Source organism: Dermacentor albipictus, chromosome 2 (genome assembly GCF_038994185.2).
Source record: "Dermacentor albipictus isolate Rhodes 1998 colony chromosome 2, USDA_Dalb.pri_finalv2, whole genome shotgun sequence".
In the NCBI taxonomy this organism is placed as follows: domain Eukaryota; kingdom Metazoa; phylum Arthropoda; class Arachnida; order Ixodida; family Ixodidae; genus Dermacentor; species Dermacentor albipictus.
This window is the reverse complement of record NC_091822.1, coordinates 37,842,047-37,858,501: the sequence shown is the minus strand read 5'-3', so window position 1 is coordinate 37,858,501 and position 16,455 is coordinate 37,842,047. Positions and strand designations below refer to the sequence as shown.

General features: G+C 43.9%; 2 protein-coding genes across 2 annotated transcripts; one reads left to right on the top strand and one right to left on the bottom strand.

The window, feature by feature from the left end:
- The first annotated feature begins 259 nt into the window (after positions 1–259).
- Positions 260–2,335, top strand: LOC139055382 (uncharacterized). Its single transcript, XM_070532818.1, has 2 exons — positions 260–294; positions 1,714–2,335. Exons 1-2 carry the CDS (start codon positions 283–285, stop codon positions 2,182–2,184), a joined length of 483 nt encoding a protein of 160 aa, XP_070388919.1. The 5' UTR covers positions 260–282; the 3' UTR covers positions 2,185–2,335.
- Positions 2,336–12,538: 10,203 nt separating this feature from the next.
- LOC139055687 (shematrin-like protein 2) lies at positions 12,539–14,438 on the bottom strand. Its single transcript, XM_070533219.1, has 2 exons — positions 14,427–14,438; positions 12,539–12,997 (listed from the first exon to the last, which is right to left on the bottom strand). Exons 1-2 carry the CDS (start codon positions 14,436–14,438, stop codon positions 12,539–12,541), a joined length of 471 nt encoding a protein of 156 aa, XP_070389320.1.
- Between the last annotated feature and the right edge of the window lie 2,017 nt (positions 14,439–16,455).

Genomic DNA, 16,455 nt, shown 5'->3' with positions numbered 1-16,455 from the left:
CCAGGTAGAGGATGCACATTGTTTCCGTCTCTTTAGCCAGACCCCTGAAGACCTTGCGTGGATGAGATCGATGCTTCGATACAAAGATTTTCCTGCGTTCGTTTTCTTTTCTGCTTTTCCCGCCGTACGTGAGGGGGCTGCGGCACTACCGTCAAGCGTAATATCCATGGTGCGGTACTATAAACCTTTTCCTCGTGCACTGAGAGTATATAAATGGTCCGTAACAGGGCTCTAACACATTCAAATTCGTCTAGCGCACCGAAGGAGCAGCATACTGAAGCCATGAACGCCCTGGTGAGAACCTAATAAGAAGAGTGATAGAAATGGCGCAGAATTAATTTCCGTGCTACTGGCTGCGAAATGTCCCATGTCAGTCAACGCAGCGGTTAGGGCTACCCAACACTACTTTGGCATTGTGTAATATTTGTAAACTAGTGCGTACCTAATAGTCGCGTGTGTAAGCAAATATAAGTGACACTTATAAAATATAAAACACTTATAAGGCGAGGTTAAGCAACCGAAATGTACAGTTAACTTTATATTTATTGCGCAATTCACACTATACATGGAATTCGCTGCGGCGTTGAAGAACAACTGTAGGCTTATTTGCGATGTGGTCATAAGGCACTTGTAAGCGCGGTCACGAAATTGTACTCACTTCCTCTGACCGCATTATTATAGCCTATGCAGCATCCGGTGATATTTACAACCTAAAAGCACAAGCCTGTGGTCATCTATGAACATCATTTGGCTGAGACATGGTGTGTTTGTTGTAGTCCATTCCTTCAATTAGCGCACCCTTGCAGCTTGGGTAGACTGTGAAAGCAGCCGTGCAAACGAAAGCGCAAGGATTCCATGGTTCATTTTGAAGTGACAGTCGATGGAAAAACAAAAAAATTGTATTACGGTAATCTGGAAATTAAGAGTTTGCTACTTTCTGCACACCGTAACGAGTACTGTTGTGACGCAGTAAGAGCAGAATTCTTAAAGCTCCAACTGGTATTGTGGGCATCAAAACCGGCTTCATTCACATTGATTGTTGCCGACGTTGACATGAAATTGTTGGTGATAATTTATACGGCTATCTATAGATTAAGTTGTCTACGCAATTAGCAAGAAGTGGTGAAGCACATATAATCGATGCAAATATTTTTCTGTAACGTTTTTTGATAAGGAGAAAAACATTTGCATTAGCTCAGAACATATTGTTCTTCTATAAATGGTGAATATATAATTACTAAGCATTTGAGGTGCTTCGCAGTAAGGGAGCGTTAAAATACTTTTTTGCCCTTGTAGAATGTACATTTCCGGAAAATTGAATCATAAACGACACGTCCACACTGCGAGAAATGCCCGACTTCTGCTCACTGTGTACACAATATTAAGGCTTAGCAGCGTAAAAGTAGAATGATACATCTCGAAATCTGAATCGCATGGGCAGTTGGTTATCTTACCATACTTTATTTCTTAAAAGACAACGTGATTGTATCCACTACTAGGTTAATGCCGTATTATCAATATTACATTACTATTGTGCATAAAAGTGAAGAGACTAGGAATATCACTCGAGCAGTACCTTATGGCATCACATTAAACATATAGAAGGAGTGTTCATCATTGGGAGTCATATAATAATCTTGGTAATTCGGAGCATTGTCTAGACATAAGAACGTGTCCTTTTAGGGAATGAATAATTTCACTAAACCTACGCAGAGCACTGTCGTCGTCCTATCAGCCATCGTAGCCTGTGCCTATGCCGGGGGACTCCTAGGTGGCTACGGCCTCGGTGGTCTCGGATACGGAGGATATGGACTTGGTTATGGCGGCTATGGCCTTGGATACGGCGGAGGCTTCGGCGGAGGCTTCGGCGGAGGCTACGGCGGAGGCTACGGCGGGGGCTATGGCGGAGGCTACGGTGGAGGCTACGGCGTTGGCGGCGTAGGCATCGGCAGCAGTGTTGCTCTTCTTAGTGGAGGTCCTCCCTTCGCCAAAGCCGTGGCCGGACCAGCCTTTGTGATAAGGACGGTTCATCACGTGAACAAAGTGAACGGTGGAGGAGCCGTTCTCGCTCACTCTGGCCTCGGTGGCGGTTATGGAGGCGGCTATGGATATGGCCGTGGTTACGGGTACGGAGGTGGCTACGGCTATGGTGGAGACTACGGTGGCTATGGTTACAAGGTCTGATGAAGTTGAGGAGGTGTGCAAGCAATTTTTAGTGCTTGTGTAAATGGAGCTTGTGATTGCTGCTTGCGTTGAACTCAACTCAGCAAGTACAGGACTGTCTGTAGTGGCCTCATAACTGCAACGAGTAATGCACTGAAGTGCGTCATTGTTTAGTGACATGCCTCTTCATCGAGCACATCGATTCATTGAATACATTGTGCATTTTATTGTCCCGAAACCAAAAATAAAAAATATGAAATTGAGACCGCGTGTGGCATCACCCTTCCTGAGTCATTACTACCTTACTTTTTATAAATATGTGATGTAAGCGATCCCACAAATATCAAATAAATAAATGTATTATATATTTACATAACGGTGACCTTCCACCCCTGAGGCAGAATTTCACTTAGCAGCAATGTAGCATCTTTCAAATTGCGTGGGATGGAACCACACAGTGTTGAAATGTCACAATATATTTGAAATAAGGGAAACAGTTGAAACTCTTCATCTTCTATAATGTGTGGATATTGATTTTTCAGAATTAGGCAGCACAAAAAAAAAATACTGATTTCTAATTCTACGTCTTCTTCACCATTGGCCCTCTGATAGTGCTAAAACATTTTTGGGTTGTGCTCTTTTCGCCTCCCTGTCGGGAAACATCCCAATCCCGCGCAACTCATCACGTTAAAGTGACGTGTATGCATTGAAGGCGCTATAATATGCCGAACAAAAATGTACTTATTTACGGAACAGCCGAATACTTCCCCGTTCCTCAATTAAATTAAAATCCCTGCTCCACCTATCGCTCTGATAACGCGTAGTCGGTGTTGCCAAGGAGATTGCATTCCTTTTCAATCAATTAATCAATCAATCAATCAATCAATCAATTATTCAATCAATCAATTTTAATAATAATAGTCATTGTTACAATTACATAGGTATTGTGATACAGAAGGAGGTCCCAGAGTAAAATTGTCTCAGGGACCTCCTGTTATGATATGTATTACAACGTAGAGCGTACGATTAGCAGCGAAGAATAGCGGGAAAATACAAATCAACCTATCAGAATTCGTGATCAAAGATCGGGTAATTGAAGATTACAAAGAAATGAGTGTGTATAAACATATATTGAAATACACATGAAAGTATGAACAATACAGAATCTGAATAGGAGTATAATTATGTAACATAAACAAAGCGAAATTCAACAACGCTACAAAATAATTTATAAACGGCTTAGAATGAAATAAAATGCGTGGCAGATAAGGCTATCGAACCCTATCTACCTATCTGCCTATCAAGCCCTATCTATATACTCTGTAGGGGTGTGATGGTGTGCCAGTTGACACTTATCGATACTTTAATTTTACCAGCAAGGCTGGCGAAATGTTAAAAAGACTGCGCATCTAGGGCCCAGAGTCTACTCTCTGACGTGTGAGTAAGTCAAATTATACATGCGACTAGGCCGTGACCACGTGCATAATTTAAAACCACAAATAATAATGTTCCTAACAATCTATAATAAATGACCACATACTTCGTCAAGGTCATTTGAACTCAATTGGACAGCCTACCCATATAGCAAGGACATTGTTGCGGCTGCCTGATACTCATAACGCGAGCAGCCCAGGATGATCAGCCGTTCTTGTTCTCGGTTCGGCGACAGAAAACTTTCCACTCATAATCAACACACTCATTAGTCGCAACCCTCGTTTATTAACAATTCCTTAAAAGAAAGAATTCCGGCGGCCTATTAGTTATGTATGTATTTATTATTTAGCTATTCTACCATACTATACAATGTTATAGCTTCACAGCACTTGTACGTGACTTAGCATGAATAAGCATCTTAAAATATAATTTGGTCAAATTACAGCACAAGAAAATTAATAAAGCATTAAGAAAAGTTCGAGACAGAATCTTCATTTTAAGATATTCCAGACATTATGTCTTACAGTCTCTTCTTTTAGATATAGCTTTAGTAAGCCACTTTTCTTTGGGTATATTGTCAAAAGATATTTTGTTGCGCGCTGATCGCCACTTTTATATTGACACGTGTACTTATATTTATCGGGCGACCACGTTTCGCCTCCTAACAAATCTTATCGCGCAGCGCGGCACGCGCTTGCATGTATCCGAAGTTTCTGGAAAGTTATCGATGCTTCTATCCGCAGTCTGCTGTCGCCGAACCTTGTGTTATCTGATTTATTCGCCTGACGCGAATGATGTAGAACATTATGGAAAGCACACGGGTCCTAACGATTAGTCTGGAACATTCGACGACTCTGTGTAAAGCCGACGCGTTTGAGCCGCTGATCAGATTTATGACGATGGCCGACCATGTCCACCCCACTGGTTGTGCTTTAAGTGTAGCCTGTTTTGTGGGCACAGGTTCGCCCTATAAAAGCTAGTTTTGCCTTTCACAGTATTGCTACTGTGTTCTTTGACGTCACGACCACGTGACAATATATAATCTCATTTCACAATTATACGTAGTATAGGTAGCGCAATATCCTTGAAATCTTAGTATATAAAAATTTTAACAACTAATGGCTTTTTAGCAGCTAAGAAAAGTCAAAGCGGAAAAACGCGAATACAATGAATAGCAATGTTTAGTGGACTATGAATAAATAGTTGCGCGATAAAATTATTAAAATTTCCTACCTCACAATGCTCCCCTCAATATCCTTGGTGGCTTCCTTGTGAAAACGCTGTGTCAATTAGTTTCTTTACTCTCTACTAATATTCCGCGTATAGTAGAGATCCGAAAGTTGTATTACTTATGTGAAAGGTTTTCCGTGACAATTGTTGTGGTGTCAGTCTGCACCGTTGGCATCAAAAAGATTTCTGGGAACTGAAATATATTCGCGTGCGCTGACGGGCTTGATTTTCTAAGAAATGGCGCCTCCACACGAACAAGAAAAGGGCAGAACTACGCGAAGGCCTTCACTAGGGGAGGGGGGGGGGGGGCAAGATATGAAATTGTTAGCAGCCTGTCATTGACAACCATTTATTGCGGAATCAGTTTGGTGAAGTGTTTATGTTCAGGTGGGCGGTACGCCTAGAGCCACAACAGCTAGTTTGCCGGAATTCTGCAAATAGTTGTAAGTAGGCAATAGCGGGTCAATTTAGTAAATCCGCTTATAGAAGATATTTTTTGCGTCTTTAAATGGGGGAGATAATTATTTTCAGCTAAGTATTACCTCTACCGCAAAAACAATTCTCTAGAATCGCGCATATACTACTGTGGGCATAACAGAATATCAATTTCCTCCATGTAGTTGAAAAAAAAATTATAGTGGAATCAAGTGCTGTTTTGTTCTTTGCCCTCTGTACTCTAGTGTAGGTTCCTTCAGCAAGCGACTATGGCCTAAATACATATGTTTTGATTTGCACCTCCTGCGTTCCACAATGTCGTGCAGATATGAGTCTTCCACTGCCTACCACGGATCTGCTAGTTTTGGCAGGCATGTGACGTCCGTCACGGAGGCGGCAAGTTGCGCGAGATTTGCCAGATATAAATCCGCTGGAGCAGCAAGCACCATGCAGGCGGTGGCAGGAAGACGCTCCAAGTAGAGTTCTGGGAGGTCATGACCAAAATAGGCAGGCTTATGCCCGAGGAGCTGCTGAAGATGGCGCAAACGCTGTGAAGGCTTGTGGTCGCCTGGTTCTTCAGCTGAGAGTATCTGCTGGAATCGTTGCCTTTCTGACGAGGAAGTACGCTTGAGGAACTCAGCGGACAAAATGTCTAGGGGTTTATCTCAGGCGGAGCATGAATGAGGGCTCAGATTTCTCCAGCAATCTCTGATGGAAACGCAGACACAAGGGGGTGAAATTTGCAAGTCTGTGATCGTACCAGGGCCTTCGCGAAATGGCTCTTGACTTGCACTACGCAGAGGGAGGGATGCGCTGGCCAAAATTTCGGACGGCGGAGCGAAATAGCGAAGACTGCTTGGGATGTTGCGGGGTTGGAGGAGGCTTGGCTCGAGTCCCTGGTGGATTCTATTCTCGTAGTCAGCAAATACTCTCGAAGTCATGAAAGTCCTTGGTCGCTAATATTGTAGATGTAGCATGCATATGTTTATGTGATGCAATTGAGTTAACACAAGTAAACAGAGATCTACGACAGAAATGTGTATTAGAAACGTTGCGAGGCGAGAAGAGGCAGCGAATTCCTACGCTACACGACGAGTCAACCCCACTCTTGCAAGGCTGAAACTTGTCGAGGCGCCGTCAGAGACGCTGGCTGTCATCACGGACACTGTGCGCATCTGGCGTGAACGCGGGAAACTCTGGACGGATTCGGCGGTAGCTCTGTCTAATCTTTCGGTGCGTTGCCTCGGTGCTGCTATGACTCTATTGGTACAGACATTTTCCCGTAATTTAGGCAAGCATCTCAATCCGCTCATTATTGTGGTCGAAAATTGAAAGAGATTGATCAATGCATAGGGTTTAATTGCATAAGGACCAATAATGGCCTTTGAGCGCCAGGAAATGCTGCAGGGCTTTCAACAGCGTGCTTAAGGACAAATTGTATAGATGTAACTCGAACGTCTGAAAATTCGCTGTAAATGCCTAAAATATATACATGTATTAAAATTGTAGCATGTGAAGCCAGCTATGAACATGAAATATATTTCGCGATGTGAAAGTAGGAATTAAAGCTGCGAATATCCAGGCAGCCCTAACTCCTCTACCACGCCCTTGTGTACGCAATGGCAGGAAAGCGCGTGTACTACTTTCTACACTCGCCGCAGTAGCTTCCGAGACGAGGCTGTGTTACAGATGACGTGCGTGTATACCATGCAGGATATAAACGTCATTTATAAAAATCTATAATTCATTTGCTATCAAAACGCTGGTCATTGCAGGAGAACACTGTTAGATGAAGTGCAATTTGCTGACGGTATGGTAAACGAAAGTGGTTTTACAGCAAAGCTTTATATGGCTAACCAATTCGTCGCTCCACATTTCGCCAGTGCGCCTAAAACTCATGCAGCGCAACCCTATGCGCATACGAAAAAAAATAGAAAGAGAGGTGCGCGATTGGCTGCGTCAGGAGTGACGTCGTTGCTTTCTTTCGCAGCCGAGTGCCTGCGCAATAGTTTCTCTGAGGCTCTGAAATAGGTAGGCCACACGTCATGCCTGCTCCTTAGGAGCAGGCAGCTTTCGATCAGCAACGCCACGAGCCGAACCAGGAACGAGCTCGTCTACGCCATGCCGATGATGCAGCCCGGGCAGAAGAACAGGCTCGTGCAGCTGAGCGCACGCAGCAGCTGCGTACCGAAGATGCAGCAGCCTATCAAGCCGTCGTTTAATGAACCGTCGGGATCAAACCAATGATAAACACCACCGCCGCAGGTGTCAGCTTCGCTGGTTAACCATCTGTACGTAGCGCTCGGTTGGTGCTTTTTCCTTGGAACTTCTGTTTAACGACATTGCAGCAATGCGCGCAAAACAGTCGACATCTCGCTACATCTGCCAGAGATAACTGGGTGATTGCCGGCAAACATGCATGAGTGCGTCAAGTGTGTTCAGTTCTCGATCGACACACGATGACCTTAGTTCGTAGTGTTTTTGTTATGAGTAGCCAATTCCCTAACTGTGGCTTAATAACGTGCAGCTCATTAGATAATTCAGTGCCTCATGAACGCTGCCATTCGGTCCTAAGCTTTTTCCGTAAGAAAGGCTTCATGTGTGTTGCAACTGCCATATACTACTGACATGGCGGTTTCGTCTGCCAGCATATTGCCCTCGATACATCTGTGACCAGGAACCCATCATAGTGTTACATGCTTACTAAATGTGTATACTGTACTGAGAAGTCTATACAGAGAATTTAGTGCAGCACTTCTATTTCTACATAACCTAAAGATATTGAAATACTCAGTGAGTCGGTTAATATAATGGCTCTTTGAATGTTTGCGTTCCGGATATGTTTGACAGATGGCAGTAATGTGTATGGTTCAGCCGTGAAGTTACTCGTTTCCATTAGTACCACATTGGATTCAGAAAGAATAGTGTACGTGCTGTAAAGGGCATCCCAGGCTATGACCTTGATGCGTAAGTGTAATTGCTACTTCACCAGAAGTTCAGGTGCATTCGAGTGTGAGGCGTGCTTAGTGACCTTGATAAACGGTGTGTCAGCATTCTACGAGCTGCCCCTCCCATGGAGGTCGCAGCTTTGCTGGAGGTATTAGACGATGGCATACGCATTTATTCACTGAGCAACATGACTCGCAGTGCGAAGATCTCCATTGATGCGGGCCGGTAAAAATTAAGACACAGGACACATTGTTGATTGCTGACAGCTGACTGCTGATTGAGGATGCCGTCCCGGGCCATTGCCGGAGTTGGGAGCTCCAGTCTTCACCAGGAATTTCCGCCCTGGTCCACCATAGACCACCGGGGAGGAGGTATCTCCTGCTAGTGCCTCGGGACCTGGCTTCCACCCTCAACTGCCAATTCAGAAGTCCTGCCCGCAGGGGGACCAACGGCAACACCCGTCGCTGCCCCTGAAGCACCGGCGACCTCGCAGGCGGCAGGCATTGCCAGTTGTGCGGTGCGTGTGGGGCTGGTGTCAAGGCCGGCGCCACTCGCGAGGCCAGCCCTCAGCGCGGCTGGCCTCAGGCAGCACCCGGCGTTGCCCCACCGGGCCCGCCAACACCGGTTCCCAGGGCAAGTATTCGACCGCGGAAGCCACCGGACCGTTACGCGCCTGGATAACAGGCACCGTCGACCCGACTGGGACGGTGGCAGTGCCTCGACCAGGCGTGAAATTATTTTTTTTCACATTAGGCCTGGACATAGTTTGTTTGAAGAAACAAATTAAAAAATTAAATTATGTTTTACGTGCCAAAACCACTTTCCGATTATGAGGCACGCCGTAGTGGAGAACTCCGGAAATTTCGACCACCTGGTGTTCTTTAACGTGCACCTAAATCTAAGCACACGGGTGCTTTCGCATTTCGCTCCCATCGAAATGCGGCCGCCGTGGCCGGGATTCGATCCCGCGACCTCGTGCTCAGCAGCCCAACACAATAGCCACTGAGCAACCGCGGCGGGTGAAACAAATTGGGGGTAAAGGGTGTTTCAAACATGTGACGCCCCCTCGGGCATAATCTTGATTGGCCTGCCACGCTCGGTGGGCAACATTTGTCAACGTACCAAATAAACACCGATGAACACAGCTGCTCGCGGCCAGTCATCGTTCACCACCACCACGCTGCGGAGCGTCACTCTGGTGGAAGGTGACTCGAGCCCTCCCTTGTTTACGAACCTGGGCGGATCGTGACACTGGCGGCACTGCGTGGTCTCGTAGGGGGGGGGGGGGGGGTTATCTTGGCTAAATAATGTCCGTAATTGAATAAAAAAGCTAGTGGCTGTGATGGCATAAGAAAGGTTTGGGCCCAGGACCTCTCACCAAAATATGGACACGTGTACTTATCTTTATCGAGCGACCACGTTTCGCCGCTTAACAACTGTATTCGCACAGCGAGGGACGCGCCTGCATGTATCCGACGTTTCTGGAAAGTTATCAATGCTTCTACCCGGCTGTCTGTTGTCGCCGAAAATTGTGTAATCTGATTTCATCGCGTAACGCGAATGGTGTAGAACTTTGTGGAAGGCACGCGGGTCCGAACGATTAGTCTGGAACAATCGACGACTGCTCTATAAAAGCCGACGCGCTTGACCCGCTGATCAGACTTACGACGATCGCTGAATGTGTTCGCCGCTCTCGTTGTGCTTTAAGTGTAGCCTGTTTTGTGGGCACAGGTTCGCCCAACGAAAGCTAGTTTTTGCCTTTCACAGTATTGCTACTGTGTTCTTTGACGTCACGACCACGTGACAATATCTTAGTCACGTGACGTGACCACGTGACTAAGATTTCAAGGATATTGCGCTGCCTATGATACGTATAATTATGAAATGAGATTATCTATAAACACAGCGATTAGCGCACAACAAATTACCTTATGACAATATGCCCGAAGGAAATTGGTTTACGAAAGCTATATTTAAAAGAAGAGACTGCGAGACATTATTTGCAGCTATATTGTAAAATGAAGATCTTGTCTCGAACATTTCTTAATGCTTCATTAATTTTCTTGTGCTGTAATTTGACCAAATTATATTTTAAGGCGCTTATTCATGCCAAGTCATGTACAAGTGCTGTGAAGCTATAACCTTGGTAGAATCATGGTAGAGTAGCTAAATAATAAATACATATATAATAAATAGGTCACCGGAATATTTTTTTTCAGGAATTGGTAATTAGGAGGCTTGCGATTAATGAGTGTGTTGACCACGTGTGGAAAGTCTTCTGTCGCTGAACCGAGAACAAGTACAGCTATTCATCCATGGCTCCTCGCGGTATAATTATCAGGCAGCAGATACAATGTCCTTCCTATATGGGTAGGTGGTCCCGTCGAGTTAAAATCCCCTTGACGAATTATCTGGTCATTTAGTAATGTTTCTTAACATCATTATTTGTGGTTTTAAATTATGCGACGTGGTCTTGGTCTAGTCACCTATAAAACATGATGTAGTGAGCGAGTACACTGTGGGCTATAGATACGCAGTCCTTTTAAAATTTCGCCAGCCCTGCTGGTAAAATTAAAGTGGAGATAAGTGTTAACTGGCAAACCATCACACGCCTACATATATCGAGGACATGATGCCCGAAACATGCGCTAAGCAAATTTTGCGTAGTTTTCTCCCAGAGATAATAATGTAAAGCGTTTAATAATTCGTTAACATCCCTGCGTGATGATCACGTGAGTTTACGTCACTTGAAGTAAACGAGATGTAATCCCAACTGCTTTATTTCCATCGCCTTGGTTTGATATGTTTCGCACACTTAGGGCTCTATAACCTAAGTCTATTCCAATCGGCTTTTGTTCTAGTCTCCTGTCGTTAATAATTTGCGTAACCACTGACAAAAGCAACGGGATGTGACCGACGGCGTTGTTTGGACACCCAATCAATGCTCTACACGTTTACAGGAGGTAAGTTTTGTTTGTTTTCATAAAGAATAGAAGTGCCTACATGACTGGTTATTCTTATTTAATTGACTGATAAGAGATGAAGAACACGAAAAAATTGGAGAGGGTTTCGGTGGGGCATAGATCAGTTGGCAGAGCTATGTCGTATACGTAATGAAAGCGCTCGATAACCTCACCTGCCACGCATTTTATTTCATTCTAAGCCGTTTGTAAATTAATTTTCTGGCATTGTTGGATTTCGCATTGTTAATGTTAGGCAATAATTATTCTCCTGTTCAGTGACTGTATTCATACTTTCATGTGTATTTCCATACAGAATAATTCTTCCTCCTTTCTCTGTAATCTTCAACTACCAGATGTTCAACTACCGGCTGTTCTTCGTTGTTAATCGTATGTTGTACATTTTTATACATATAACAGGAGGACCCTTGGAAACAATATTTGCTTTGGGACCTCCTTCTGTATTACACTACCTATGTAATTGTAACAATGACTCTTATAATAAAATTGATTGATTGATTGATTGATTGATTAAAAAGGAAAGCAATCTCCTCGGCAACCCAGACTACGCGTTATCAGAGTGATGGGTGGAGCAGGGATTTTAATTTAATTTAGGAATGGGGAAGTATTCGGCTGTTCCGTAAATAAGTACATTTTTGTTCGGCACTATATAGCAGCTTCAATGCATACATGTCACTTTAACATAATGAGTTTCGCGGTATTGGGATGTTTCCCAACAGGGAGGCGACAAGAGCACAACCCAAAAATGTTTTAGCACTATCACAGAGCCAATGGTGAAGAACACGTAGAATTAGAAAGTAGTATTTTTCTTTTGTTCTAGGTAATTCTGAAAAACCAATGTGCACACGTTACAGAAGATGAAGAGTTACAAACGTTTCCCTTATTTCAATCATAATCTGACATTTCAACACTGTGTGGTTCCATCCCACGAAATTTGAAAGATGCTGCATTGCTGCTTAGTGAAATTCTGCCTCAGGGGTGGAAGGTCACCGTTATCTAAACATATAACACATTTATTTATTTGATATTTGTAGGATCGCTTACATCGCACATTTATAAAAGGTAAGGTAGTAATGATTCAAGAAGGGTGATGCCACAGACGGTCTCAATTTCACATTTTTATTTTTGGTTTGGGGACAATAAAATGTACAATGAATTCAATGAATCGATGGTCTCGATGAAGAGGCATGTCACTAAATAATGACGCACTTCAGTGCATTACTCGTTGCTGTTATGAGGCCACTACAGACAGTCCTGTACTCGCTGTGTTGAGTTCAACGCAAGCAGCAATCACAAGCTCCATTTACACAAGGACTAATAATTGCATGCACACCTCCTCAACTTCATCAGACCTTGTAACCATAGCCACCGTAGCCTCCACCATAGCCGTAGCCGCCTCCGTACCCGTAACCACGGCCATATCCATAGCCGCCTCCATAACCGCCACCGAGGCCAGAGTGAGCGAGAACGGCTCCTCCGCCGTTGACTTTGTTCACGTGATGAACCGTCCTTATCACAAAGGCTGGTCCGGCCACGGCTTTGGCGAAGGGAGGACCTCCACTAAGAAGAGAAACACTGCTGCCGATGCCTACGCCGCCAAGGCCGTAGCCTCCACCGTAGCCCCCGCCGTAGCCCCCGCCGTAGCCTCCACCGTAGACTCCGCCGAAGCCTCCGCTGTATCCGAGGCCATAGCCGCCATAACCAAGTCCATATCCTCCGTATCCGAGTCCACCGAGGCCGTAGCCACCTAGGAGTCCCCCGGCATAGGCACAGGCCGCGATGGCTGATAGGACGACGACAGTGCTCTGCGTAGGTTTAGTGAAATTATTCATTTCTTAAAAGGACACGTTCTTATGTCTAGACAATGCTCCGAATTAACAAGATTATTATAAGACTCCCAATGATGAACACTGCTTCTATATGTGTAAAGTGATGCCATAATGTATTGTTCGAGTGGTATTGCTAGTCTCTTGACTTTTCTGCGCAATAGTAATGTAATATTTATAATACGGCATTACGCTGTAGTGGATACAATCACGTTTTCTTTTAAGAAATAAATTATGGTAAGATATCGTTTTGTGTTTTCTCGGAAACAATCAACAAGCCGTGCGATTCACACTTCGACAGGCATCATTCTACTTTTACAGTGCTAAGATTTAACACTGTGTACAGAGTAAGCAGAAGTCAGGCATTTCTCGCAGTGTAGACGTGCTGTTTATGAATACATTTTTTCATGAAATACACATTCCACATAAAAAACAGATTTTAGGGCTATCTTACTGCGAAGTATCTCAAATACTTCCTAATTATATATTAGTCACTTATCGAAAAACAAAATGTTGAGAGCTAATGCAAATATTTGCCTCCTCATCCGAAAAACTTTACTGAAAAATGTTTCGATGGGTTATTTGTGCTCTCACCACATTTTCCGAACCGCATAGACAATTTAATCTATAGTAAACCGTATAAGTTATTACCAAGATTTTTATGTCAACATCGGAAACAATGAATGTGACTAAAGCAGCTTTTGATGCCCACAATACCAGTTGGAGCATTCAGAATTCTACTCTTACTGCGTCACAACAGTGCTCGTTACGGTGTGCAGAAATTAGCAAACTCTTAATTTCCAGATTACCATAATGCGATTTTTTGTGTTTTTCCCCCGAGTGTCACTTCAAAATGAAGAATGCAAACCTTGCGATTTCGTTTGCGCGGCAACCTTTACAGTCTACACAAGTTGAAAAGGTGCGATAATTGAAGGACTCGACTATAATAAACACATCACGTCTCAGCCAAATGTTCACACATGAGCATAGGCTTGTGCTTTTAGGTAATTAATATCACCGGATGCTGTATGGGCTATAATAATGCGGTCAGAGGAAGTGACTACAAGTTCATGACCGCGCTTATAAATGCCTTATGACCACATCGCAAATAAGCCTAAAGTTGTTCTATAACGCCGCAGTGAATTCCATGTATGGTATGGATTGTGCGATAAACATAAGGTGAAGCGAACAATGCGGGCGCTTAAGCTCGCGTTCTAAGTTTTCTTTACTTTCATTTGCTTACATGCGCGACTATTACGTACACACTAATTTACAAATATTTCGCAATGCCAAAGTAGTGTTGGGTAGCCCTAACCGCTTCGTTGACTGACATGGGGCATTTCGCAGCCAGTAGCACGGAAATGAATTTTGCGCCATTTCTATCACTCTGCTTAATTTAGGTTCTCACCAGGGCGTTCATGGCTTCGGTATGCTGCTCCTTCGCTGCGCTAGACGAATGTGAATGTGTTAGAGTCCTGTTACGGACCATTTATATACTCTCAGTGCACGAGAAAAAGGTTTACAGTATCGCACCATGGTTATTGTGCTTGGCGGTAGTGCTGCAGCCCCCTCACGTACGGCGGGAAAGGCAGAAAAGAAAACGAACGCAGGAAAAGCTTTGTATCGAAGAATCGATCTCTTTCACGCAATGTCTTCAGGGGTCTGGTTACAGAGACGGAAACAATGTGCATCCTCTACCTGAACCTAAGAAAGAGAGAAATCAGGCATCGTTTGTTTATTTTTAGCACTCTTTGGGGTGGAAACGGCTCAGGATCCAAATGGATACAGTACTCTCTGAGTCCTGAGTGCCACGGGGAGCAAATACCTGTCGCACGCCATCGGTCACGTGCAGCTTGCTGCGGTGCATGCGCTACCGGTTTCGTGCGGGCTACTCTCAAGTTTAGAGAGGACATTCCCTGAGTCTCGTCGATAAGCCAGGAAATAACGCTAGCTGACAGTGTCGCATACTACGCACTCGCGCATTGTTGGTATGAATTTGAGGCCTCCACATTGTTCTTACTTGCATGTTACCGTGCTTGGTTTTTTTTACGTCATTACTGTTTGTTCAGGTATATATTATCATTTGTCTAGGGATGTACCAATAAAATATATTCATCGCCAGCACTAGCCCATTCTTTGTGCTTCGGTGTAGTTATCCATTGTAAAGAGTTCCTGCGTGTTTTCATTTCATCAAAAATAAACGTTATGTAATTTAATATAGAAATGTGGGAACTGACATTCCGACCCCTGGATCTTTGTTCTTTTAGCTTTGCATCGCGGCAGTAATATTGTTGCTGCTGCAGCCTTTAACATGCCAGCTCTATTGTAAACTCTACCTTTTTTCCGTTTGCAGGTTTGCAGGTTTTTTCCGTTTGGGTTGTATGTGAAGTCATGGCAGGAGCATGTTCGTCAATCAGCCTAATTATTCAATCATTCGCAGCTGGCACTTGGGCCAGTCAGACACAGACGACACCGGAAGCTGAGCTCAATAATACATAACAATATGTTCCGGCTAACTGCAGTACTGTTGTACAGACCAAACAGAAACAAATGTACACTCGTGGAGTGCAATGAAAGTCACGTGGTAGAACTGTCCGTTAGTATTAAAGATCACGTGAATGTTTTATTCGCAGTGTTGCTCTCATGTAGCATTAGCTTGTTGTTTTGTGTTGACCAGATACAAAAAGATATATTGTTTCTACTTCTGGGACACATGAGAATCTGCTCCACGAACTTTTTCACCAGTTTATGAATGTGCACAACCAGTGTTTGATGACCGCCTCAATGCTTGAAACATTCAGACTGACTAAATGAACTTACCCGAGATGGTGAGTGGTACGTGTTTTAAGTAGTCATCTTACCGTTGTAGTAGATTTACCATCTTACGGTTGGACGAGCGCTGCATTAACGTTTATGTTAGTGAGTTTTATTTTTTTCTTATGCATTAAAATAGAGTACCTAGTTGAGGAAGTCAGTGGCAAAAGGGGTCTCAAATGGCACATTCACAATCTGCAGAACTATCAGAGTTACTTTACAACCTAGTATCTATTTGTTATCAATAAGCGTTGCTTGTGCTCCTGGAATGGAAACTACTTGCTTCCTTTGTCCATCGTCCACCATGTCATTCCTACAGTAAGAAACTTTATCACCTACATGATGAAAAATTCCGCCCATCTGAACAAAGCTTCCAAAGGTTATGTATATTGCCACGCGTGTTTTTCAAATTACCTTAATGATCATCATCATCATCAGATATGACGCCCACTTTCGGGCTGATTCTATGTTGAAGCCTTAGTGAATGAGGTTGGTTGTTGTGGCCGCTTGAATAAAGATGCGGTTAGCTACCAGTGGACTTCTCTCGCTTTTGCCCTGGCGTCAATATTGTGCACGTTTTTGTTTGTGTGATTAGTGTGTTTCGATGAGACTTCACTTTTTCT